The 27,005-nt window shown below is 45.5% G+C and overlaps 1 protein-coding gene and 1 long non-coding RNA gene across 2 annotated transcripts in view; both read right to left on the bottom strand.

Moving 5' to 3' along the window:
* Positions 1 to 5,198, bottom strand: part of HSD17B12 (hydroxysteroid 17-beta dehydrogenase 12) — a 92,360-nt gene extending 87,162 nt beyond the window's left edge. Inside the window, exon 1 of the mRNA XM_052781919.1 lies at positions 4,968 to 5,198. Coding sequence (XP_052637879.1) covers positions 4,968 to 5,145 — 178 coding nt within the window. The 5' untranslated portion in view covers positions 5,146 to 5,198. The remainder of the gene's footprint in view (positions 1 to 4,967) is intronic.
* A 1,518-nt stretch (positions 5,199 to 6,716) lies between these two features.
* The window catches only part of LOC128139475 (uncharacterized), a 65,786-nt gene continuing 45,497 nt past the window's right edge, over positions 6,717 to 27,005 (bottom strand). The window contains exons 3-5 of the long non-coding RNA XR_008234402.1: positions 22,907 to 22,975; positions 8,695 to 8,859; positions 6,717 to 7,774 (exon numbers count right to left, since the gene is read on the bottom strand). This is a non-coding gene — a long non-coding RNA (uncharacterized LOC128139475). The remainder of the gene's footprint in view (positions 7,775 to 8,694; positions 8,860 to 22,906; positions 22,976 to 27,005) is intronic.

The following is a 27,005-nucleotide window of genomic DNA, read 5'->3' as shown; positions in this document are numbered from 1 at the left end:
TGAAGACGATAAATCCCTGAATAAGTGATTCTGCTACAGAACGAGAAAGAACCAAAAGCTCTCCCCAAAGCTCCGCACACACCAGCCAAGCACTCAGGTGCAGGGAAAACGGGGAGTTGCGCAGAGCCGCTCTTCTCGCATCCTGGGGAGAGAGCGGTGCTAAGAGAGGTTGCAACTCCCCGTTTCCCCACTAACTATACCCTCGCCACACATTGCACTAGGTTGGCTGTTTTAATCTGCAAGGGTGATTTGTGACATGGTCTGTCAACTATCATTGCACACTGCCAAACACCTGCAAAGCAAGATTGCGCTCATTTGTGCGGCAGGGATTGAAACCTACTTGCAGAAAACAACAAAGCCTTCAGGTAACAATTATTTCATTTGATGCTAAGGAGCTTGAAAAACAGTGTTGCTTGTGAAAGCTGCTCAAAGTTATCAACAAGTTACCACCTCATCAGCACTAAAGGGAATGTCCGTTGTATGGAGTTCTTCAATTGTCGTTAAAATAATTTCTCATCTGACTTATTTCATTAAGGTTGTCCCAAGAACTTCATAAGGATCAGGGTCTGGTTTATAAGACACTGTTTCCAGGGTCCATAGGAAGCATATTCTTATAGATGGAATCTAACTCAAACCATTTACAAGCACAAAATCCAGCCTGTCACTTCTTCCTCTTCACATACGCGTCCCATCTTATACATCCACTAAGATTACTGTTAAGGTCTGATTTAGAGCTTGTTATTACCCCAACTTCCTAGTCAATAAGAGTTTGGGAATCAGCCTGCATATTCTTAGTTTTTAAAAGAGCTGACCTGAAAGACAGAAATAAGTATCTACTCTACTGCTCATGTACCCAATTACATACATTTTTCATGCCTCCCTTAGTGGCCCTGGTATACAAATGGCTATTTTTAGATGCTGGACTGTGCATAGTCAAATGTAGCCCATGTTAGGTAAAAGAAGCCAACAAGAACACGCAGAGAGTTCACCCAGCTTTGCTGCTGCTGAAAGAACTTGTTAAACATTTACACAGGAAAAGAATGGTTTAAGACCGAATAAGGGGGTTTTGTCTAAAACCAAATTACAGAAAGTTAGAGGCAGTTGAGAGCACCATCCTGATTAATGACCTCTTACAGATTCTTTTTTAAGAAATCTAGAGCAAATTGCCCACATTTAGTTATTTTTGCATGCTAGTGAATAAACTCCAAGAAGCTTAATTAAAGCAAGCTCATCTTTGCAAACATTTGTTGGCCCCAATACAACTGTACAGCTGTATTCACCACATGAGAAAGCGTCATCACTATCAGACATTTTGTAATCACTAAATGTACAATTATTCAACCATGCCTGTATCAAAGGCACTGGGGGAAGAAGTGGATGCTTTTCTAAGCCACTGTGAGGCTTGAAAGAAAACAGGATTTTTCTTTGAGTGTCATATGGCCAATTACACAGTCAAAATAAACTTTGCTTCCAGTTAACACCTCACTTCAGTTACAGCAAATTGGGGGGAGAAAAAAAACCAAACCCTCTCATTAAAATATTTGCAATTTTGAGCCAGGAAAAAAAGAAAAAAAAGTTTAAGTATCTGACATGACCAAGATGTTAGAAGTTTTAGAGCATCAGATCGCTCCAACTTGCAGTGCCGCTGTATTCTGAATATACAAAGCTGATTATTTGCATATACTGAACCGGTCCGATCCCACAGCTGATCCTGCTCTGAGCAGGAGGTTGGACTAGAGGCCTCCAGAGGTCCCTCCCAGTCTGAATTACCATAGGATTTTGACTTCATTTCAGCAAGTTACTGGAGGGAAGGGGCAAAAAAACGATTTCATGTTTTCCAGAAAAAGAGGCGGCTTCCTAAAATAGGAGATACGGCAACTCTCCAAACGGGAGCTATGACAGCAGCAGACGGTTCCCTGCTCCAGACACTCTGCACTCCAGAATACACCCAACTGTCAATGGCAGAGAAGCAAGGTGGCTGCCTGCCACCACCATCAATGGGAGAAGAATAGGACACTCTCATCTGACCCAAGGAAATACCATTACGGATCACAACTACCAGCGCTGCCAACAGATCTGCTTGCCTAGAGGGAGGCAGCGGAACAGCCACATCTTTGCTGCATTCTTGTTGATTTCAGAATGACTCCTTGGCACTCTGCTCCTGTTGAGTCTATGGTTTATGTAGCTAAACTGTTTTCCAAGCAAGGGAGCTGTTACTCTTATCTTCTGTTACCAATTTATGAAGCACGTTAAAGGTACAGAGCACTCGACCCAGAAGTTTTCGCCGTATTCTCTCAAGACGCACCCAGAAATCCCACATCGAAACAACACCCACCCAACCCCCATCACTGTACAGTAGCCAAAACCAAGCCAGATGTGAGTTACAGGGAGAGAAAACCAGAAAACCTGCATACAGGCCTTCACACCTAAGTGTGACCGTAGAAAAATTAACTTTTTTGTCAAAACAGCTGCTATTTAAAGCAGTACAAACCTAATTTTCTCAGAGTACATTACGGGTTCACATAGTTCCTCCTCCTCACCGCCCCCTCCTTCTAAATACCAGCAAATCAGACAGAGCACAGACAGAGGCAATTGCATATACGCAACCAAAAACCCCGCTAAGAAAACAAGGAAAGAATTTGCAACTCAATTTCAGACGGGCAGAAGAGTTAAAGGGCAGTAAGGAGCCCTTACAAAAGAGCTTGTAAGGGCTTTCCAGTTTTTGTAAAGTTGCTTTCTAGCCGGGCACTAGAAAGAATGCATTGTCACAGTAATCACAGCAGCTAATTAGCATCAAACCCATTGGTTTTAAAAAGACCAGGAGAGGAGGAAACGCACTTCTTCCTTCAGTATGACTTAGTAATTTGCCAGTTCTCAAGGTGACCCAATGTATCTGCAGCTGTGCCTTCATCCTCCTTTCCAGGAGAGAAAACAGAGAGCCTCCCCAGCCTATTGCCGGTGCCGCAACGCACTTCAGGGCAAACCACCCCAGCGCTTATTCAGACTGAGAAAATCTCTCCTCATTCCAGCTGGAGACTACAGCAGCTACCCCAGTAAAGCAGCCTCTCGCCTGCATCAGTAGCATGCAGAGGACATATAACAGCTAGCTGATGACGGCCGCGTGTCTTTCTACAGTGACTGCTCAGGTCCAAGTTAGCAGGCACCATCATCCTACTTCTCCATCCTCCTTGACGTAGCAGCAGCGCTCCCACTTCAGAGCAGGAGTAATAAACACAGGGGATCTAGCTGTACTGCCAGCGCTCCTCTTCCTCCATGCCTTGAAGATCATGAATCGTGGCAAAAAGAAAATATAATTTTTGTGAGCAGCCATTGGCCACATACAACGGCCTGCTGCTGCCTGCGCTTGTACAACACAGTGACAGAGGACATTCGCATCGCAGTTCTCTGTTCACGGGGTGTTTGAGGATGCGACTGAGGGAAGATCTGCCGCCTACAGTTTGTGGTTCCAGCAGATAAGCTGGCGTTCGGCTCAAGCACTGCAAACTTCCAAGTTTGAAAGAACACAGAACAAGCTAAAGTGGCCACTGAAACTTGTGTGATGCGCTGCCACAGGTCAGCAGGCAACGGATAAAATGCAGTAACATAATCAAAGCCAACATTAGAAAGTCAAAGAGGCTTTGGGTCTCCTGGGCCAACCATATCTTTAACAGGCATACCATTTCTCTAGCTGGAAGGAAGATGTGGGCCTTAATCGCTTGTATGTAGTGCCTCAACTTGTCCAAAGAATTGCTGCTGTATTTCAAACCTGTGCACGCAGGACCCACGACACGCTCTGAGATTACGTATGCTGCGCCAGTAGCATCACTGGTTTACTGGTGTCTCACGCAAGCAGAGGTTCAGTTACCCAACCACGTGTTCACACACGAGTTCTGTGTTGGCTGTTGCAGAGGTTATGGGGAACCACATTTATTAGCCCTACAGCCTACCAGCGTGTTTTGGGGCTGCCGTACCTACGGGTCCGCCACCTAAAAGCAGCTGCAGGGTCCAAGCCCTTGATGTCCTCCTACTCCTCCCGAGGGAAGGAATTACCTTTCGCAGCCTTTTAAAAACTATCATCTCATCTCAAACTCACAGCTCTTACAGTCTGCAATTGTTTTTAGGGCCCACCTTACCAACTCCCAACCGGGCACAGGATCTTCCCTTCCCTCTGCCTTTGGCGGGAACGGATTTGAAAATTCTCTTGGCCTGATCTGTTCCGCCGGCAGAGAAGCCCTTTCCAGCTCCTCTTCGTCACTTAAAAGCCACTGTAGCAGCGTCAAACCAAGACGGGAGAAACGGTCTCCCCCCAGCGCGACTAGGAATCGGAGAATTAAGAAAAGCGAGCGCAACGCAGCCCTGACAGCGTGTGTGGGTGTCCCCCCCGCAACGCTTCCACACCGCTCCTGCGTTTCGGGGGTGCCAAGTTAAACGCTGTGGCCCACCCCGTCCCGGCCACGGCTACTGTTCGGTACCGAGGTCACCTCAACCCCCCCCCCCGCCGCCGTTCTCCTGCCCTTCTCCGGGCCGGCAGAGGGAAAAGAGCCCGCTCCTCCGGGGGCGGGAATGGCGGGGGGGGGGGGGGGGCTGACGTGACGTCAGCGATGAGGTGCCAGGGCCGGCGCGCGCGCGCAGCGGAGACACCCGCCGGCGCCGGCAAACGGAGCCGGAGGGGCGGGGGGGGACACGGAGAGGGGGGGGCGACCGGCCGCAGCCCCGCTCCCCAATTCAAAGAAACCGTGCCCGCCCGCCCCGACAAAGCGCGTTCCACTCAGGACCGGCGCTCCACGGCCCCACGCGTTACCTGCGGGGAGCCTGAGCCCGGCTCCACAGCGGCAGCAGCACCCGCCGGCCCCAGGCCGGCCCGCCCGCCCGTTGTCCCCGTGAGGAGCTCAGCCCCCGTCCCGTCCCCCCCCCCCCCCGTCTGGTCCGAGGCAGAGCCGTCGCGACCGACCGGGACTCGCACTCACCTGCCCAGGCGCCCAGCGCCGGCCCCACGGCGGCGGCGCCGCTGCCCAGCACCCAGAGGCGGATTCCGGCCAGCAGGCGGTAGGAGGCCAGAGCCGCCGCGTAGAGGGCGCCCAGCGCGCCCACCCAGTAGAGGAGGCCGGCGGCCGGCAACGCTGCGGCGGCGGCGGCGACCACCATGCTGCGGAGGCGGCGGCCGCGGCCGGACTGAGCCCTCCCGGCCACCGCCGACCCGCGGCCGTCACGGCGCCCGCCCCCGCTTCGCCGCGATTGGCCGAGGGGCCGCTCAACCAGCGGGGTAACCCGGCAACGCGGCCGGCCCCGCCCGCCCTGGGGCCGCGCGGCCCCGCCACGCTCCTGCCGCGCCGGAAAGGAGGGGGGGGAGGGAGGGAGGGGGGGGGCAGGGAGCGAGCGGCCACACGCCCCCGTACTACTTGCCGCCTAGCGCCCCACGTGGTCGGCACGGCTCTCTTGCCGCCATTGGCCGGCGAGGACGGCCGTCAGCCGGAGGCCGTCCTCCGATTGGCTCCGCCGGCCGGGGGTCTCGCGGGATTGGTGGGAGCCGGGGCCTCTCTTCCCGCCCCTACTAACGTCATATGAGCCCATTCATAAAATGGCTCAGGCTCCGCCTCGCACCTGACTACGTCCCTGGGTTCCCCCCCCCCGCCAGCCCCGCACCGCGCTCCCCCACGGAGCCCTTTATACGCTTTATTGGACAGTGACCTCACTACAAGCAGTAAGGAACCCTCTCTACACGAGGGGTTTTTTGAGATCCACATCCATCCGAGTCGTTAATAACAGGCAGCACAGAGGGTCGTTGTCTTACGTCGCCTTTCCTTTCTCCCCCTGCCTTGGGAAACAGCTCATGCCCACATCCAGCCCCCCCCCCTCCACTGAAGATCTCCAAGCTGTACCAAAGCACCACTCTGCTTCAGATTTCCTCCTCTTCCCGTGCCGCTCTGGCACCTCGACAGCCTACTTCGGCCTTCCCGAACGCCCACCGACAATCCCTGCTGAACCCGAAACAGTCACCGCGTTGATCTTCCTCGCCCACTCGCTGGCTCTCCAGCTGCTGCCACAGCCACGCCGGCTCACGTTTGCACGTAGCTTGGCCACCAGCCGGGTTTCGGGGACCCTCTGGCTTTCCGTGCCCTCCTTGCCTCTGCTACGGCACTGCTGCCGGGCGGCAGCCGTTCGCCGGTTCCCCTCATCCGCTCCCTCGCGTTCCTTTCCACGCTGCTTGTTGATGCTGGATGTGGCCTCCGGGAGGTCGCCTGCCAAAGCCCGGCACGCTTCAGATCCAGCTTCCTTCTCCAGATCCCACTCCTAAAGACTGCTTACTGTAAGCTGAATGGATTTGAAAGCTCTATTTAATTTCTCTTTCCTTGTCCCGTTCCATGTTCCCTAACCTTTGCCTCCTTGTCTATCATAAGGCATGAGCTCCTTAATGCAGGGATGATATTTTTCGGAGTTTGGGAAGATCTTGTATGAGGTGCTACCCTAAATGCAACAGGTAAGTCGTACCCCGAGCACTGCACCCTGAGGTCCCCATCAGATTACGGTGACATGTGGACACAGTGTTAAAAAGGCTATCACAACCCCAAAGCTCTTATTTAGAAACAAGATGCTTTTGTACGAGAGCAACTACCTGATGCAATGAACTGTGCGTCCTGAGATACATGAGCTTGCACTGAATGATCTTTCATTTGTACTAATGGAAACAAGACCAAAGAAACAAAATGAAAACATGCTTTGATAGGTTTATCTCTTTTATTAATTTAATAAAAATAAATGTTTGTTACATTTCCTGTTATTAAAGATATATATATATACACACACACAAGCTTTTCACTGAGATATATAATTAATAGAAATCAAAGGTTTCTGTTCATAATCTACTTGCGGAAAACAAATTCATGGTGGGATTCAAACTTCACTGGATTCAACAACACACCATCTGCAGCAATGCAGATTAAAGGCATGAAACTATCACACAGCTTGCAATGAAAAATTTGTCAAGTCACTGTCTTACTGGCTGACCTATAGGTTTACACTTGATTTTTAGAAATTAATCTTTATCATACAGCAGTTGTATCAGATCTAGTGGGAGGGAGCACATCACTGGATTTCATTCTGTTACACAAAAGGAGGTGTCCATCCTCACAGTGATCTAGCTCCCCTTTTCTTTTGTTTGTCAGTCAGTCGGTTGTGAAAGGTGACACTGCAGAGGATCAAGCTCTCACCAAGGTTTCTTCCTGCTCTTCCCCAAGAGAGCCCACCTATTGCTTACTGGCCACCATTTTTACAAGCGTGTGATTTGCTAGGGCTAACTCCTGCTGTCTTGACACAAGGAAAATTCTCACAGGCCTCACCAAGTGTGTATCCTACATAACACCTTCCAAAGACAGGACTTTGATTACAAGGAAGTGCAAAATTGCTAGGATAATTTAATTTTCCTTTTGCTCCACACCAGCCTTTCCTTAATTTGTAAACCTACTTTAATCTGCATGGAGAATTTTGGCATTTTTGCATGAACGCTTGTGTGTTGGAAAGAAACAATATTGTTACAGTATGAGAAAAGAACACATAATCAGAGGGAGGTTTGAGCATCGCTCCTCATTAGGATCATAGTGCAACTGTAAACTGTTAGAAAGAGCATGCGCTTGCGGTGGCCACATCACATTATCTTCTTCTATCGGCTGTCAAAGCAGTTCTCAAACTGTTCGCAGGATAACGACACACCCCTGATTCTCACTCTTTTGTCTTCCAGAGGACCAGGCAATAAAGAGACGGGATACGGCAAAAGCATCTGAAAAGAGAAAAGGAACCAGTTTGGCTCTAGTAAGAGATTTGCTACAAGTCAAAGACAAGAGCTGAAGTGAGGGATGGAAGGTGACAGTGTGGTCACCAGGGTCACCAAGTCTCGAGAACAGAAGTGGACTGGGCAGCCGGACGCCATCTGTAGAGGCCGGAGGAAAGGAGACGGGTGTTGGGCAACCTGCCGAAGGGAGCAGGCAACTTCTGACTGGATGTCCATGCAAGCCACGCTGCAGTTGCCGCAGGGATGCTGCCAGTTACAAATGGGTCAGAAACATGGAAGTAAGTATGTGGGTGCTACGAAAGATTCGCTGGCCTTCGTCAGAGCCTACCTATCCTTTATTATAAACGTCTGCGGCCCACTGTACTGCAGTTGTGCTACTCCTGAGACCTCTTGTCTGAACAACCTTCTTGTTGCGGGTCAGGACAGAACCTGCTTCGCTGTCCTCTCGGGAAACTGCTAAATCCCTTGACAGAGAAGCACAGATACAGCGAGGCAGTCCTCAGGTTTTTTGTGTTAAAAAATCATACTGGTTATTCACCAGCGTTGCTATTTTTTATGCTACTCTGCTCAGAGAGAAAGGCAGTCCTCTGAGAGGCTTACAGTCTACATTTAGAAGAAGATGAGTCACCAGCAGGGAAAGGGACTCACTGGAAGGGAAAGAATTATACAAAGGTCAAGTGAGGGGTTTTGGATCTCTTGCTTACGGTCATCACACATTCCTGGGCAACGGGCATATCCCCCTCCTTAGGGTTAATCCCACTCTTCCCACGAGCTTTCCAGGTCTGTTCCCATTTCCCTTAAGCTGCTGCGAAGCTCAAAGGAGCACCCAGTCAGCTGAGCTGATGGAACAGACAGGCATTTTGAAGGTACTCGCACATCAACGTGCACACACATGTATGTGAGGATACCTTGCCGAGGCCCCGGAGATCCACGTTTCCACAGCATCTTTCATCAGTTCAGGCATGTAGTCAGTTCCAGATGACTGCAGATGCAATCTGCTTCAGGGCGGTGATGCAAGCCTAAGTCAACCCACCACTCAGCTACAGTGCTCCATCGCATGGAAGGTGGCCAAACTGTATGGCAGAGATGGACAAGAGAGACAAAAGAGAAAGTATTTAGGAAAGCTGAAGGAATAAAGACATGCATGAGTAAAAAAGCAACAGTAAATAAAAATGGACAAAAAATAAGGATGTGGAACTACAGAGAGGAAGACATCAAAAGGAGACATGAAGAAAGCAAAAAAATAGCAGAGAGGAGAAATAAAATACAACGAATAGGGGATAAAAGAGCATCCAATAAGAAGAGACATTCGATTTTTATTATTAACTTTTCCTGTGACTTTGCTGCCACAAGTACCTTGTGAGCAATCACATGTCTCAGAGAGACCGTGTTCCCGTGTCTCACATGTACATCCTCCCTCCTGCCCAGCTCTCCCGGTACCTGAGGAAGAATTACACCTCTTCCTACAAGCCCACCGACGAGAACCAAAGTCAGTCACTTGCTGTACATACAGCGAGGCGTGTGGCACGGGGGTCTCAGCACTGGGATCCACTCCTCACCCCAGCCTGGCCAGCCCAGCCGGCGGTGCCGTCTACTCTGCAGCACCCCCGAGAGTAGGATGGGGGACAGCTGATTATCTGTGATGTGTCACTTTTTTCCTGCCACTGAGAAGAGGTGTAGTCATTTGTTTCATTAAATGGCATTCTTGTACCCAGCGCTAATTTTATCCCTTTACAAATATGTTTTTCATTCTAGCAAGTCAAGTGCAGCCCTCCCTCCTGTACAGTCATTCTGCTCTCATGCCTCTCTTACCATTACTCACACTTATTGCAGTGAGGCCAGATTCAATATAAAGGGCCTGGCTGTTGTGCTGCTGAGCACTGCAGTGTGTCTTTGCCTAAATCCACAGCCCCAAATTAAGACACCCTGCCACTTGAAGGCAAAAAGTAGAATACCTAAGAATGGGATCTACGCCGTCCATCCTGTTAAGTGAAGAACTCCAGGAACCTGTTGGACACGCCGATAAGTCTCTCAAGACATCTCAAACAGCAGTGGACCCTAACGCTGGGGTGAGGCAAGATACCTTGCACGGAATTCCCAATCCTGAGCCTTTTGTTAGGTGCCTACTCCATCCCCTTGCAGGGGTTGTGGTACCCCTCCAAGCCCACATGCTATTTGGCACTCACTCAGGAACTCGGTTTTCCCTCCTCCGCGTGAAAGGACTTGCGCCAGCGAAGTGTCTTAACAGCATGGCACAGATGTGTGCTGGGTGAGGTGCTCTCCGTTGAAGCTGTTGCACAGCACAGAGTAACCGGTTTTCCATCAGCTGCAACGTTGGGAGGGAAAACCAGCAGGACTGGAGGGGCTGGGGCAGACATTCTCAGACCAATCCCACGCATAAATCTTAAGCGTGTGTTAAAGCAGTGTGTTCGGGCAACTCTGGAAGCAGGTATTTACGTAACCCTCCTTGCTCCCGGCATGCTCCCCAGTAAGCAGTGGCTTGGGGGGGTCTCTGTTTTAGACTCAAGCCTTGACAGCAGCAGCTAGCTGCCTCTCACTCTCAGCCCCTCCTAACACAAGGCACCTCAGCACTCGTGAGGAAGGGGCATCCAAGTCACCCAGGCACTGAACAACCACAGAAGAGCCAATCGTCCCTGCTCTGCAGAGCTTACAGGTGCAAGCGAGCCAGACAGCAGCAGGTTGAGAGAAAGGGATGGAACTGGTACCATTAAGTGCCACAATAAATAAGCACAAATTTTGATTTGCGTGTCTCTCATCCTGCAATTGCACACTTTTGACTACAGTTTCTATGAGAAGGACAGGAACCTGCAAACACAAGTCAGCTTTGAAACACAAGTCCTAGCTTTGAAACTGAGTCATCCAGGCATTTTAGGTCACCACACTGTGTAACAGCTATACACTCCTTCTTGTTTCTTAAATAAACCATGGGCGTCAGCAACCTGTCCTTCTGCTTCAGGGATTAAAGTCCCAAATTTCTCAACAACAAATCACTCCAGACAAGTGTAGCAATGGAAGCTAAACAGAACCTAAAGCAAGACAGTAGTTGGCATATTAACTAGTTGAGTCTACAGATTGTAAAATTAACATGCCACACAGACGCATGCTGCTCTTTATGAGAAGGTCCGTTCAATTCCCCTTAGGAAGAATAAGAAACAAGGAAAATGGCATTACAAACTTCTAGTACCTTATACAGGGATTTTTCACTTTTACCTAATATGGATTAACAGGCAAGTCTCTTGTTAAAATCTCAAAATGCCTCTTTTTGTTGCCATTCCCCATTTAGAGTTCTCAGAAGCGATTACTATGGGGAGCTCCAGATCCTCTCATCATGCAAACCAAGGAAAGGCTTGAGTAGGACACACGTATGAAGTTGGGGTTTTTTTAATCACCAGCAATGCTGGAAATCAAGTACTTCTCCAAAAAAAATCTATTAGCTGTGCACGCTGCAAATCCAAGTGCAGCATGTGTTTAGTGGAGAGACGTAATATGGGCTGCGGCAACAGAAGATAAACCTTCTTCAATCCTACAGCCCACTGAAATGTATTGATTTTGAGCTGAAAATATCATCCATAGAAACAAAATACTGTGTTTTCATTGTTTAATCCTTGATTTCTCTGCTACCTAGTTTCGTAACTGTAGATAAGCAATACAGATACCTGTCCACATAAAATGAACAAAGTTCAGGAACGCGTGTCCCTCACGCCACTGCCAACACTCGGTGTCACCTTGCACAATGCGTTCACTTTCAGACCCAGATGATGGACTACGTTTGATAATAAACCTTTGTCTCCTCAGCTATAACCTATTGTTCATCCACTGCACTGTATTATATACACTCAACCCTCTTTCACTGCGTCCTTTTGTGGAGTATATTGAATGGGAGATGGTGTCTATAGCCCTCCCTCCACCCCCCTCCAATGCATCTGTTGTCCCCGAGACAGCCCGCTTAGCCCAAGCTGGTTCATATCCATGGGACAGGAATCATGCAACATTTCCTCTCTTCCACATAACTACATCATCTCTTCCATATCCCAGTGGACTAGCTTTGCCATCATATCCTTTTAAAAGAAAATCCTTCTTCCTTGAGCGTCTCTTTAAGGATCCACTTGCCAAACAGTTCTGGTGCCGCTGCCATAACCTGGTACTTCTAAAAGATTTTGGCTTGGCCACTCCCAGTATTTCACAAACATGAATTATGCTTTGAAGAATGCCTGTTAAGTACGATGTATCGCTCCTAGTTTGCACGTGAGGAAATGTGAGGGCAGAGAGTTCAACTAGGACCCTGCCAGGGTGTATTGGGTTTGCATGGCAAAGTTTTGGTAGCAGGGGGACTACACGCGTGGCTTCTTCCCCCATGTCCGACAGAGCCAATGCCAGCCGCCTCCAAGACGGACCCGCTGCTGGCCAAGGCCGAGCCCATCAGCAATAGTGGTAGCGCCTCTGGGAGAACAGATTTAAGAAGGGAAGCAAGTTGCAGCAGGCACAGAAACGGCAGCTGGAGACAGATGTGAGAACATGTGAGAGAAAGAACCCTGCAGACCCCCAGGTCAGTGCAGAAGGAGGGGGAGGAGATGCTCCAGGCGCCGGAGCAGAGATTCCCCTGCAGCCCATGGTGAAGACCATGGTGAGGCAGGCTGTCCCCCTGCAGTCCATGGAGGTCCATGGTGGAGCAGATCTCCACCTGCAGCCCAGGGAGGACCCCACGCTGGAGCAGGAGGATGCCCGAAGGAGGCTGTGACCCCGTGGGAAGCCCACGCTGGAGCAGGCTCCTGGCAGGACTTGTGACCCCGCAGGGGACCCACGCTGGAGCAGTTTGTGAAGAGCTGTAGCCCGTGGGAAGGACCCACGCTGGAGAAGTTCATGAAGGACTGTGTCCCATGGGAGGGACCCCACGCTGGAGCAGGGGAAGAGTGAGAAGTCCTCCCCCTGAGGAGGAAGGAGCAGCAGAGACAACGTGTGATGAACCAACCCCCAACCCCCATTCCCCGTCCCCCTGAGCCACTGGCGGGAGGAGGGAGAGAAAATTTGTAGTAAAGTTAAGCCTGGGAAGAAGGGAGGGGTGTGGGGAAGGTGTTCTAAGATTTGGTTTTACTTCTCATTATCCTGCTCTGATTTGATTGGTAACAAATTAAACAGATTTTGTTTTTTTCACCCAAGTCGAGTCTGTTTTGCCCATGACGGTAATTGGCGAGTGATCTCTCCCTGTCCTTATCTCGACCCACGAGCCTTTCGTTATGTTTTCTCTCCCCTGTCCAGCTGAGGGGAGGGAGTAGTAGATCAGCTGTGGTGGGCACCTGGCATCCAGCCAGGGTCAACCCACCACATCAGGGGCATAAATTGAGAGAAAAAATCTCAAGTTTCCTACCTTTAAGACCCAATTATGCTTCTGTATTTTTTTTTCTTTAAATTCTCCGTAATTCTTTAAAATGTCCAGCTTCCAGACTTCCTGAAGAGTTCTACCATTAAAGTTTAAACCATTAAAGCTGGCATTTTAAAAACGCCCTGGGAAATTCAGTCATTCCCAGGATTGTATATCACTCCCCATTACAAGAAGGATATGGATCCCAAGTACCCACCATTGCAGATGGTTGCCCTAACCATCGGCTTCAGAGATGTGGCACTGCACTCTCTCCTGCCCGAACAGTAACAGTTCCTCCAACACGCACACTCATCCTGTACCTGTCTTCTCTAAATACCTCAGAGTTCCTGGGGGGAATGAAGCATCAGCTCTGAGGAGATATATCTGCTGAGGTAGGCATGGGATTTGAAGTTCAGGCTTCCGCGTCTCACACCCTTGAACTGGCAGACCGCTGATGCACAGTGTGTATCACTTCGTGACGCCCAACCGCAGCTGACCCGCTTTAGGAGACCTGGCAGGACGGACCCCCCCAAACACTGGGGGCGGGAGTGCCGTGCTGGTACAGCCCAGTGCAAATGCATCGCTCACCAGTGTGAAGGTCACTGCGACCCTGGCAGGCAGAGGAGTCTAGGGGCAGGAACTGAGGTCTTCTCACAGTTAGATGGCACCCGAGCAGGTGATTTGGGGCGGGGGTAAGCTTTATCTTTAGATGCCAAGAAGGCAACTACTTGTTCTGGATGGTAATAGGAAAAGAAGTATTAAAGGTCGATATCATGTTGGGGAATTTATGGTAGTAGAATATTGCCTTGCTCCAACAGGTGGGGTCTGGCTTCTCTAACTCGATGCTTCTTCGTGCTCAATGGCGGGATAGCAAAACTCATTTCACCTTAGTAATTTAAACCAAGTTGTCATCTACCTGAATACCACAGTAAGAATAGCAGCAATCATTTGGACTCTCTTTCCACAGAAACACTTGAGACAGAAATGACCACCGCCACTCTGAAACAAGTACAAACAATAGTTTTATCCTACTTACTTATTATTCCACTTTGATTAAACTTTGAGAGAAGTCTCTGTATGTGAAGGCACTGCAGAAAACAAAATAAGTAGCTCCAAAAGATGGCATTTCCTTCCATCCCAGGATTTTCACAAGTTGGAGAGAGACGAGGTGAATGCCAAAATTCATTTTCCTCCTCTTGCTATTTCTTTTCCTATAGATGCTGCTATAACAACAACATCCAACAGCTTTTGTGCCAACTGTACAACCATTTTAGAGGTACTGACCTTTTTTTCTTCTCCTATGGGAGGGGCTTATTGAGGAGCTTATCGTTACCTCTCCTTTGACTTTTTTTTCTTTCTGGGAGTAAGAAGAAGTAAACGATGTAAGACCAAAGACACTGTAATAATGTCCCCACCCAGAAGGCCATCTATTCAGGGGGTGTAAATCACTATCCCTCTGGAGACATCAATGAAAATCTGAAGATTTACAGCAACCATGACCCGGCTCCAAAGCATTCCTACAAATAATCATTAAAAACAAACAAACGACAACAATAAAAAAAAAAAACCAACCCCCAAAATACTGCTGCAGGCTGCAGTGAACCATCCCTTTCCCAGGCTACTGCTACCAAACCAAGCTCTGGCATACTTTGATTTTGTTCAGTGTGTAAGTTCCCAATACTTGTATATATTGATCCGCTGCTATTTTTACTCACCAGCCAGCATATGCAGCAAAGCAGGTGTATGTGTATATATACGTGTGTGTATACATGCGTACACATTCCTCCCAGACTTGTTTACATAAAACCAGCAAAAGAATGGATTTGACCTACTCTTAATAACAGCGCCAACACCTTATTTTTGTTTAATATTAATATATTAGCTGTTTTGCTTTTGTTATTGAATCATGCCAATGTAATTATCAACCTTATCACATGAATGCATCTCACTTCCATAAAATCACTCCTCCAATAAGTAGTATTTCAAGAGCTGTAATTAATACAGCACAAGAGAACGAAAAACTGGCGACACTAGTGGAAGCGCCTCTTTTTGTGTCAGAAAGTCTTGTAGGATGACACGGGCAAGTCAGGCCAGAAAAATTTTCCTTTGCTGTAGTCCTAACACTGTATTCCCACCATTTCAGTGGGTAAGTCCATGACTTCCTTCCAATTCAAAAAGGTGATGAAAAGACCAAGAGAAAGCACCTGCTATGAATAGGAATAATTTTCTTTAAAGAATCAGACTTATGATGGAAGAGAAAAATATTTTTCAGGAATCCAGGTTAAATAACAACCAAGCGTGTTTCATTCCATACTCATAAAATCACTTTACAGTCACATTTCTGCCCTGTAAGCTTCGAGATTCTGTCTGTAGCTCACATCCCACCATTATAGAAAAAATGTGCAAGAAACCATTTAGAGATAATATATATTTCTTTTTTTGTCTTCCAAGTCTTTCATACTGTCTCCTACCAAATGAGCCTTCCATTTTCACATGACTTGTTCACCTCTAGGGGGATGAAGGAAGTTTAATCCTTATAATCCATTCACTCCTCTGCTTCAGCAACTAGTGAAAGTGCCACTGGTAGCACTTAACGCATACATTGATGATTAGATTGAGTCCATCACTTAATTTTCTATTGACCACTGAATGGGAAGTTACTTCCTTAAAACAAATTCTTTCTCTTTGAATAACCTGCGACAGTTGTGGACTGAAAAATAAAATTAAAATGGATGGCTGAGCACTGATTGCTTAACTCCCTGCTTTGTGGAGACTTCCCAAATAGCAAAAATGCCAAGTAAAACCTAAAATGTCTGCCTAGAGTATCGTAGCCTTGCTGAAAAGCAATGTTCTTTAATTTTAAGGTTCTTCTGTTAATTCTTCAGTGCTGCACTAAGTGCTGCATGTAAAAACTACACAGTCTAAAAGGCAGAAAAAAAGATACAAGGTCTCAGGTAACGTCCCAAGGGAGCTGATTATACATACATTTCAGAATGCAATATCGTCTTGCCCTAGATGACTTTCAGTTTTTCATTTAAATACTTTCCTAAAAATTGTTCCATGAAGGCTTCTACAAATAGCCCATCCAGGGACAAGAAGTCAGGCAGCGCTGTGTGAGTACACCTTCAACCACAGTGTCCAAACCATACAATTTGTCTACACCCAACGTTAAAGCCAGTGAGGTAAAGAACACCGCTTCTCTTCTGCCGGCATAATTCAGAGTGTGCAGGTGACAAGCAGTTGATAGCAAATATAACCAAACTGCTCTGCTTCTAGCAAGGAGTCCTAAGAAAAGAACTTGACTAATGGAAAAGGAAATTAAGATGACAAAAATCAGCAGCAGTTTCAAAATGGGCCCACTGTAAGCGTACATATCCATCTCAGAATCCATTTTACTAATCCATAAGAATGCAGAATTAAGGGAGGGGATATCCAGGATTCCCAAGTTGAATTCCCCACTACTACGCAGAACCAAACATTGATGTTCTTTTCTGGATTTATTAAACTTCATTCTAAAAGAAATTTAAACTTGTTTCTCATTTGAAACCACTCCAGGATATTGGTGGTCTGATAATTAGAACTCTTCCTGTAACTTCCAGCAAACTGTGCTCATTATCCCCTTTATACGCATTTGTTTTGCTTGTTTACTCTAATCTTGAGCTCACATAATTATTTTCCTCCCCTACATAAAGACTGTGTAATTGTCACGTTTGTGCCTTTCTGTTAAGTCTCTCTATTCCTCTTAACATCCATGTGGTCCTTTTGTGCATCTGTTCCATCCATCTGTTTGAATCCATTTATCTGAATGTGGATGACAGTTGGGCTCCAGATAAGGTCTCACTAATGCTATATACTTTGACATCAATATTTTCTATACATACAGGAAATCCCTCCCCTAATACTTTCTAGGACACCATCTTTTTTTTATTTTCTCAGCCACATCACATAGCAGTACGCTATCATTCTGCTGCCAACTACTACACTGACTACCGATTCACCACTAAAGTGATGAGCTCTTCTAGAATAAATTGTGATAAGCCTCTATTTGCACCACTAAATCTCATCTAATTCTATTAATCTCAGTTTTGATTCATCTTGTTGGTACATGGATATTCCAACCCTCTCTATCAATACAGTCCACCAGTTTTGTGTCGCAAAATTTTATCACCACAGTTCTACTTTTTCACTAGCATCACTAAGGAAAAAAAATTAAATAATTTCCAATATAGTCTTTGAAAAATCTAGTTCGTAGCCTCCTTTCCATCAGTACATTCTCTCGCCACCTATTATCTGTCAGTGTATTCCCAAGTCACCTTACAATGTAATTAATCCAAATTTTCTCCATTTTACATGATTTCCTCACACGGTACAACTATCAAATACTTTCCTGACAATGAAACATATTAGATCTACTGTATTTCCCCCGTCTACAAAATCCTAGCATAAGGTAACAAGTTCGCCTGGCACAGTCTGTTTTTGCTAAAACTATGTTGCATTTCATCCCACCTTTCACTTTTCTCTGTCTCTTTTATTTTGCCCCTCCAAAAACTGTTCTACAGCTAAGTCGTACTATGGCTATCAGATTAGATCATCTGTATTACAACTCTTGTCTTTCCATTGGGCACCCTCAACTATTTGGGCCCCTTTACATGTAGCTTTCACTGCTTATCTAGTATTTACAGTTAGAGTGTACATCTTTGGCAGGGGGATATATTGTATTTATTGTGCTAATGCACTTCCATTACCACTGAAATCAGAACACAGAATCCAGTAAAATTAGTTTCCTATTGTGGAACTGGAAAAGCAATGGTTCTTTTCAGATGGGAATAGAGCGGGCCACACCCTACTAAGTTTAAAACAGGTTACAATACATTATTCGCATTTTCCTTGTCTTGAACCTTTATATTTTATTTTGTTCTGGACTTGCTGATTTTGTATCTCAAGCCATGCTCAACAGCTTAACTCTGCAAGCCCAAACCACCAGGAGTTATAAAGCAGGCACTTAGACACTTATGCCTTTTTTATGTCTACCCAGCAATTTCTTTTACAAGCAAAACAACTTTTTTTCCTCCACTAGAATAATACTTTCCCTAAAAAAAAGTCATTTCTTTCCTATCTTTCTTCCAAGAATTACACCCATCTGCGTATACTTTATGGACTGTATTTCAGGTGACGATCATTGGCAAAATCTGGTGTGCTTTCTGACACAAATACAAAAATGTTTGCAGAGCTCCTCACATACCCCCTCTCAGAACCAAACTGTAATGTGCAATAGAAAATGAACCTATTACAGCATATTTCCCTTTTTTGTTTGATCTCAACAGTGTTATTTTCTTTGCACATCTTCATTTATTGGTTAACAAGTAAATGATGTTTTCTTCTGCATTTCAAGAGGATTACTATTACCAAGAAAAAGAACTACCTAACAAGAATCTTTCCCGTTCTGTTCCTGTGAGAAGTTTAAGCATGCTCAGCCCCAAGTTCAGCTAACTGCTGATGCATGGCACCACTGCCTTTCAAGGTTTGCCTTCAAAAAGTAAGGAGAGAAAAAAAAAACACCACAACAAGCGAAATTTACCAGATTCAGACCGATTTATTTCACATACTATTATTTGTCATTCCTTTCATACATAAAATAAGATGCCTCCAGCTAATTAACAAATTCCCTTAGAACATCAGAACGTTTAACAAGAAGCTGATTTTGCACTTTGGGCCCGCTCTCAGCATAAACTAGATTAACATGCAATATTTTTCCTCCTTTTTCTTCCCTCCCCGCTTCGCCCTAGCAAGAACACCTCGCTAGCAGGTAGACCACCGAGTCCCGTTTGTCCCTCCGTAACTTCAACACACTTCAGCACCTCCACGCGTCTTAATTCTTCCCTTCCGCGTGAAAAAAACAAAACCCAAGACAAGAGAAATCGTAGATAAAGACCGAGACGCACGCACACACCCCACCACCACCACCACCTGCCAGCGTTTGCCACCCGAGCGACCGGACTCCCGCAGGAGGCCACAGCTCTTCGTTCTGCCGCAGAGCTCACCAGAAAGTGGAAGCCAAACCCCGGGCACACCGACCCTGCGAGCCGGGACCCCCGAGCGGCCGCGGCGGGAGCCCACGGGGCAGGCAACAGCCCCGAGCGGGAGCCGGGCGAACGAAGCCGCCTCGTCCTTCTTTAGAAAAACCAAACTCCGGTTTGGCAGGGAGAGAGGCAGGCTCTGGGCGAGCCCGCAGGGAGACGGCCCCGCCGGGCCGCGCCGGCGCCGATCCTCACGGAACGGGGGGTAAAGCCAACGCCGGCCGGCCACGGGCCGCCCCGGCGCGGCGGGCCGAGGGCAGGCGGCCCCGGTCCGGCCCGTTCTCCCGCCCGCCGGGTGAAAGCCAGCCCGCCATGCCGGCGCTCGCCGCGTTTACGACAGCTCCCGGCATGCCGCGGCGCCTACAACTCCCAGCCTGCCCGGCACCGCCGCCGTTAACCCTCTGCGGCGCCCAGGCGCCTCCGCAGCCGCCGGCCCCTCGCAGCCCGCCCGGCCGACTTCTTCCCCCCCCCCCCCCCCCCCCCCCGCCTCCGCCGGCAGCGCTTCCCCGCGGCGGGCCCTCCGGAGCCCCGGCCGGGCTTCCCCGCGGAGGAAGAGCCGCCCCCGGCCCGGCCCGGTCCGGCCGGTGGTTGCTCCGAGCGGCCCGGCCCAGCGGCGGCCCGCTGCCGCTGTGGCAGGTTTCTGTACCGGCGCGGTGTGGCTTCTGGTCCCAACTTACTGCTGTTTGTTACTGGCGGCGGTGGTATTAATTGCCCGCTGCCTGCCAGTTCATAAAAAGCAGGTGAAATATCTCCTTCCAGCTCTTTGGGGTTGGGGTTTGTGTTGTGGGGGTTTGTTTTGGTTTGGTTTTTTTTATTTTTGTTTCAAAAGACAAACTGTAAGAAGTAAATGAACTCAAAAAATAGCTTTACGACCCCCAGGAAACTTTGGGACAAAGTTACTGGGAAATGCTGGGTTATCCTGCAGTGGAAGTAATGTGAAAACTCAGTTATGCTAGCATGTTTTGCCCTCCTTCCCATACACCCTTCATATAGGTGCTCAGTATACACACAACTAACACATCCAGCCCTTTTTCAGCTTCCCCTCTCAAAATAAGTAGCCAAAGATGTGCATGCAACTAACCCGCTGCGTGCTAAAAAATAACCCGGAGAGCCAGAATCCATTTTTGAAGCCGGGGAGGGACGGGGGCAGATAGCTCAAGTTCATGCAGAAGCAGCACCTCAGAGTAAAATCCACTGGGTCTCACCCGACCCCCCTCCGCAGCTCAGCATCCGCACCCTGAGCCGCAGAGCTCATCCCCTACACCTCTATTTTATTGGCAATATTTTTTATGAAAGCCTTGTGCAGCAAATACAAGTCAAATGGCTCTAATTTGTAGTGCTACAAACTGTAACATGCTCAGACGTGTAACTGCCTGACAGACTACACAGAAATCTGGCTTATGCTCCAACCTCTGAAACAAATGCAAATATCCAGAAACATTCTGCTATTTCACCACAATTAAAATGCAAGTAAAACAAACCTACTGCCAGATTTTTCATACAAATACTTCTTTTTAAAAAATAAATCACTACAAATTTATTATTTATTTCAGACCATAAACAACACAGAGGAAAGAAACACATATACGTTTTCCTTTCTTAAAAAAAAAAAAGTATCGGTAAGAAAAGCACATACACTGCTCTTTTTTTTAACTTTATTTTTTAATACCTTGTCCCTTAAATCAGCCTACAAACCAATATCTTTAGCTAGAGAAAACACAATTGGAAAGCCTTTTTATGTTGTACTGTTTTCCAGACACTTACAGGAGGTTTTTAAAGACAATTCACAGCCACGTTATTCCAAACGGCACAAACACAATTATTTAGGATTTATTCCTTACTGTGGCAATTTTTACTTTGGTACATTTTTCAAAATTTCCTTGGAAAACACTATCAATTCCCATCTAGCTTAGCGCACCTACACTGTGACCTCTTTCTCTACATTTTCTCTTTACAAATCAACCACAAACATCTTAGAAGTATTTTACATATATATAATAAAGTCTCAAAAAGGACAATACCACAAGAGAAATGCTCAAAACCAAACTGAAGGTGTAAATGACCTCCTCTCATGTTCCAGACGTACCTACAAAATCCCTACTCAGTGGTACAGGATTATACATTCCATTATGAGTTCGGCCTTTTTATATTTTGTACTATTTTAACACCCCAAATTTATAGATTTTTAAAATTGGCATGTTAAAAGGGCTTTATTTAAGGATTTCAATGAAAATAGTGTTATGTTTTGTCACATTACCATAATCCTTCTTTTTAAATCACTTAGAATTTCAGTATAACCTAATTAAGTAATTTTAAGTAAGTCTTAACCCAAATACATAGATCTAATAAAAATGTATTTTGCAAACAGGGAAAATGGACTTCTAAAATGGATTCCTCAGGTATGAACAAAGATGCTGAAACATTTTCTCCCCAGAAACTTTTGAGATCTGAACTGTTTCACAGCACTTAGATTTAAAAACCAAAATACTGGCAAGTAAACAAATTTCACCAAATATCAAGCATAATGTTTCATTCCAATTGTATTTGTTTATTCCTTTTATATTTAACAGAAATCTTGCAATTTTCCTTGCCAAAAAGGAGGGAGACTAGGGGAAGAAAAATACTGCAAAATCGTAACTAAATATCTTCACGTATTGTTTATTTCAAAGCTCTTCTAACAGCAGTTTATACTGGTTTTAGATATTGTATATTATTTTGCCAGTGGAAATATTACTGGTTTTAGATTTTTGCCTTTTAAAAGGCTACAGAACAACATTATAGATTTTACAGACTTCTAACCATTTTTAACCTCTCTCTTTTTTAAATGCTACAAACATCCCATTTGGTAAATGAAATTTACATTTCTCTCCTGTCTAAATTATCAGAGTTGAATCAACAATTCAAAACAGAAAGAACAAGTGATGTACCGTAATACAACAGCAAGTCCAACACTTTAACACAGCTCCTCTCTCTATTGGTGTATAATAAGCTTACACAAAGTATAAAATATCTCAGAAATATAGCCTCCTTCCTGATCAGAAAATTTTACTTATTGACTAATTTGACCTCAAGGAACTGCATTTTCTCAAAAAGCATCCTATCTATAGCTTTATGCCATTTACTGACTCTTGCTTAATTAACCAGCATGCTTTAAAAACAAGTATCACTCCTTCAACTTAATCAAAAGAGACTATTTTTAATTGCTACCACATCAAATATATTTGTCAATACAACAAAGCCACGTTCAATTCGAAAGAACTAATTTTTTTAGCCCTGTCTTGGACCAACCACAAATTACAGCATCCACTTCCAATTTATTTGCTATTCTAATATGAGGTGAACTGAAACACACACCACAGCTCACAAATACATTTATCTTTCTATGAAATCCTATCATTTGCATCTTTTAATGGGAAAATCCAGTATACCACTGTCAGCACTACTCTTCTCCTGCAACTGACCAGACTTCAGAAGGACTTGGCATTAACTTCCCTCCCTCACAACACTTTGCCTCCTCACCTCTCTCAAAATAAAACAAAAATATTTGGGTTTGTCTGAAATGTCAATAAACTCCCAAACCGAAAAGGCCAAAAGGTCAGGTATTATTTCATCCGAACAGAAAAGTTATTTTCTCTCTCTGTCGAAAGCCGTCAGTAACGTTACCTGAGAGGTGATGCTTGCTTCCCTTGGACGGCCGTCCTTCTGTCCAGAACAGGGGCTATGCCGCACTCCCTATAACATAAGAGAGAATAGATTAAAATTATTATATGCTTAGACCCCTTTCTGCCCATTCGAATTATCTGGCCCTCACAAGGCTTTGTATCTCTTGGTCTGAAAAGCATTTTAAAAACTCCTATTACATTCTAATTAGAGCCCTCAAAATTGTTTTTGATAAGTCAGGTACACATGTCAAAAATTAGCTCCATATGTGGTCAGTCGAAGTACCAGATGCTCCAGACCTGGTTTTCAGTTCTGACAGGCCTGTATACTGCTGCATGCTCCATCTCATTAGCAACATTTAATCTGCAAATGGCATGATCTTATATGAAAAGAGAAAAAAATAATTTATTTTACATATATTGAAATCTAATTTTTTTTTAAAAGCCATTTACATGAGGGACAGAGTCCTGAGAGATCCCTTCCCATGGCAACTTTTCCCTCCCGTTTTAAAAGCTGAATGCCTTCTCAGATAAATAGGGTGTTTGCTTTACCCGTTTTTCTGTGATTTGTGTTATTGTGTACTTATTTGTGATGCTGCAGAATTTACACAGGCCTGTAGTTTTGACACTTCTATCTCCTCCCTTCACCTGCGAGGAAGATACCAGCTAAAATCACTGTCTATACACCATTTTTAGGCCCTTTTTCCCTCTACACTTTTTCAAACACGTGAGAGGAAAAAAAGTTAAGGTAATGAGCACAAATTCAGAGTGTACTACATTTCCAAAAAAACCCTTGTTTCAGTTTGTCATTTAATAAGCATTATCAATGTAAGTCATGGTCAGAAAGCCTCAGCACTGTGGAGTGTAGTATTTATGACTAAACTGCCTTTTTTTCCCCCCTCCCCCCCCCCAAAGAAAAAAAAAAGGATCTGCCTGTGTTGAAATCTTTTCCTCCATCTTTTACCCTTCTCCTTCCACATATTTTACCCTCCTCATACTGCTTAGATCCTAGCAGACTGTTGCCGCACATGTATTTTTCCACCTAATTTCCTAGACATTTACAAATGTGAACCAAGGAAGAATTTTGCACAATGTTAACTTACCTAAACCATTTCTTTCCTCCATTCTCTCTTTTTCTCCGTGGCACCCTATGCTTTTTTTTACCCTCTGCTGTTGCTCTGTTTGCTCTTTGCCCACTTTTCTGTACTTTTGTCTCCTGCTGATCCTATTAGACCGGGCAGGAAGAACTGAATGTCTCTCTCCCATTTGCTGCACTGTCTCTCAATTTTTAGTGTTTTACAGATTAAACATTTTCTACCATCATTTTAATATATTTTTAAAGATACTTTTTTTCTCCTTCTCTAGGAACTTGCTGATTACAGTCACCCATACTTTTGCAAAGCAAGGTGAGCCCTGTCCTGCTCCTGTACATGCTGCTGTCAGCATACTAAGTGTAAATGTAAGTGTAAAGCCTCTGATGCAAAGCATGAAAAAGCAAAAGGGGGTAACATGTAGAGATGCCCCTTAACATCATAAAGAAAAAAATAGACATTTTTAACTGATTCTGAATTTTTAAAGAGATACCATCAAGAGAAAACACTTAAGGGAAATCTTTATCCAGATCACTAGCAATACTTTTCTACACTAATAATAGTAAAGAAAATTTTAAAATTCAATTTTACTGTTCAGCATCACCTGTTTAGGATTTACTTTTCTGCATTTCACTCAGTCTGGGGAGTGAAAGTCGCCTGTTGGTTTCACTTTTGTTCTCAGCCAGTTTCACTTTCATGCGCTGGCAGAATCGTTTATATTTTTGGTTCAGCAATGTTAAAGAAGACATTTACATTTTTAAACAATCCTCATTACACTTGTAATAGGAACAAGTCATGTCCATCTCTTTCCCAGGACACTAAGAAAAAATAATTTGGGGGCCTAAATGTAATGGGCAGCATCCTTCTAAAGGAGCAGCTTTCACCTGTCTCATGTTAGGTTGTGGTCTGCTCCTTCTTTCCCTGAAATCAATAAGAAATGTGCCATTAACTTCACTGGCAGCAGGATCAGGCCTCTGGGTCTGTAATCTGCCACAAAAGAATGCCATATGCAGACCAATATATTCCTCATAACATACAATGCTTGCCTTCAATTATTTTCCTATGCAAACTCAAGGGAAAAAAACAGCCCCTGCATTTACCTTTCGGTATGCTTTTAAATTAGTGATAAATACCCTTCTTGACATAGGCTGCAGGAAATTAGAGGGCATCTAACCACTTTGGTTTGCCTGGGGAGGGAAACACTGTATCTCCCTGCTACCAAGTGCAAATAACCATTTCTCCTCCTTGAGCCCAGCACAAGCTACGTGAAACACTCCCACCCATACAGAACTGTTACTGTCTTCCACCAGGACAGTGTTTAATCAAAGTTTCCAAAGCGTATACTTGCATAACCCTCTTTTTTTTTTTCCAGGATAAACCACGATGCTTTCAGAAACTAGAACTAACAGCAGAAAAAAAATGGCTTCCATTTACATTTTCAAAACCTGTTATCTTCCCTTCTATATTACCTTCCCCTCTCTATGGCACAGACTCCAAAACGCAGCCGTGAACTCACACGTATGTGTGGGCAGGCGCATATACATACAATGAAATCTTCCTCTAGCTACCAAGGCACTGCAGTTTCTGTCTTTGTAGACATAACGGTTTCTGAGACATTGAGACTTAATGGAAAGACCTGAGGGTTTATAGGGGCCGCGCAACATTCACTTTTTCAACTTCTTTCCTAGAAATTCTGTGTCCCACGAGCACACACAGAAACTGCCACTAGCTGCTTACAGAAATTGTCCTGTTTACATGCCAAAAGTTGAATCTTAAAAGCTTACGTATGCAACTCCTGTGAGAATACTTAGATCTCAGTTTTATTTACCCTACTGCTTTATTTCACCCTATGAAACGTGAGTAAGAACGGGGAATTGCACTGTGATCGTGCACCCATCCGCCTCACTGACATACACTTCTCTATCCGAGCAGACTGTGGTACCATATATTTGACTTATGTTATCATGTCATGCATCTAGACACGAGCAGCTTCCACAGCACCATGTAGCACAAGTTCCCGTTTTCTCTTTTCCTGGATGCCAATACACAGAAGAGGAGTAACCACTCTCTCAAAGAATCTCTCCGCCTTCCTTCTCTACCTCCACCTCTCCTCTCCTTTCCCCAGAAGACATCTTTTGTGTTTCCAAGGCCAATTCAACATGAGACTTACACATCCACTTAATTTCAAGCGTACAAATGCACCCCCTGTGTTCAGTGGGGTTATTCACTCGCCTAGGTCCACCGCACCTTGAAGCGGTTCAGTGCCATACAAAGACAGACCACTAATCACCTGGGTCACAGAAAACTCTGTTTACCGGAGAGCACGATCACAACGCTGACTTTCACAGACTCACAACACGCTACCTCTACGTCCCAGTGTAGCCACATTCCTCCTAAGTGCCGAAATTCACTCTTTCCTAACTGCAATGTCTAAGACTTGTTTGTTCCTAATTTCCTAATTTGCAAGGGAGCTGCTGATACAGTGTTTTGGTGGGAGTTAGCTATCACACAGATTTTGCAACAGGCTTTCACCCAGGACTGCATCTCCCCCAGTGATAAAGCGTCCCGGGAGAAAGACTTTGCTACTGCTAGCTATCACCGCGTTAGCTTCTGGGGCAAAGACCCTGAGTTGTATCAATTTCTTTAAGATACGACAAAGCTTAACTTAAGTGGACACTTGTGAAATCAGTAAATATCCATCGATTAATATTGGTGGATCATCACCAATGAGAGAAATAATTACAGGCAAGTACAATGGTCTGTTTCAAAATGGTTCCTTTAAAGGACGTAACTTAGCCTTGCTTTTAAATGCTGCTCTTGGTGCACTCGTAGAAATGATTTCCTTTTGGAAGGTGTTTTACCTGGCTTTTATATAATTATTTACTACACATTTTTGTGTTAGTTAAACTAACCAGATAATTTTAGCTGTGTGGTTGCTCTTTATCTTTTGTCTTCTGTTATTAAGGATATTAAGGCCTCTCAGCAAGTATTATCAACGAACCCTTTGAAATA

Source organism: Harpia harpyja, chromosome 3 (genome assembly GCF_026419915.1).
Source record: "Harpia harpyja isolate bHarHar1 chromosome 3, bHarHar1 primary haplotype, whole genome shotgun sequence".
Lineage (NCBI taxonomy): Eukaryota > Metazoa > Chordata > Aves > Accipitriformes > Accipitridae > Harpia > Harpia harpyja.
The sequence above is the reverse complement of the archived record's forward strand: the minus strand, read 5'-3'. Positions and strand labels throughout refer to the sequence as shown.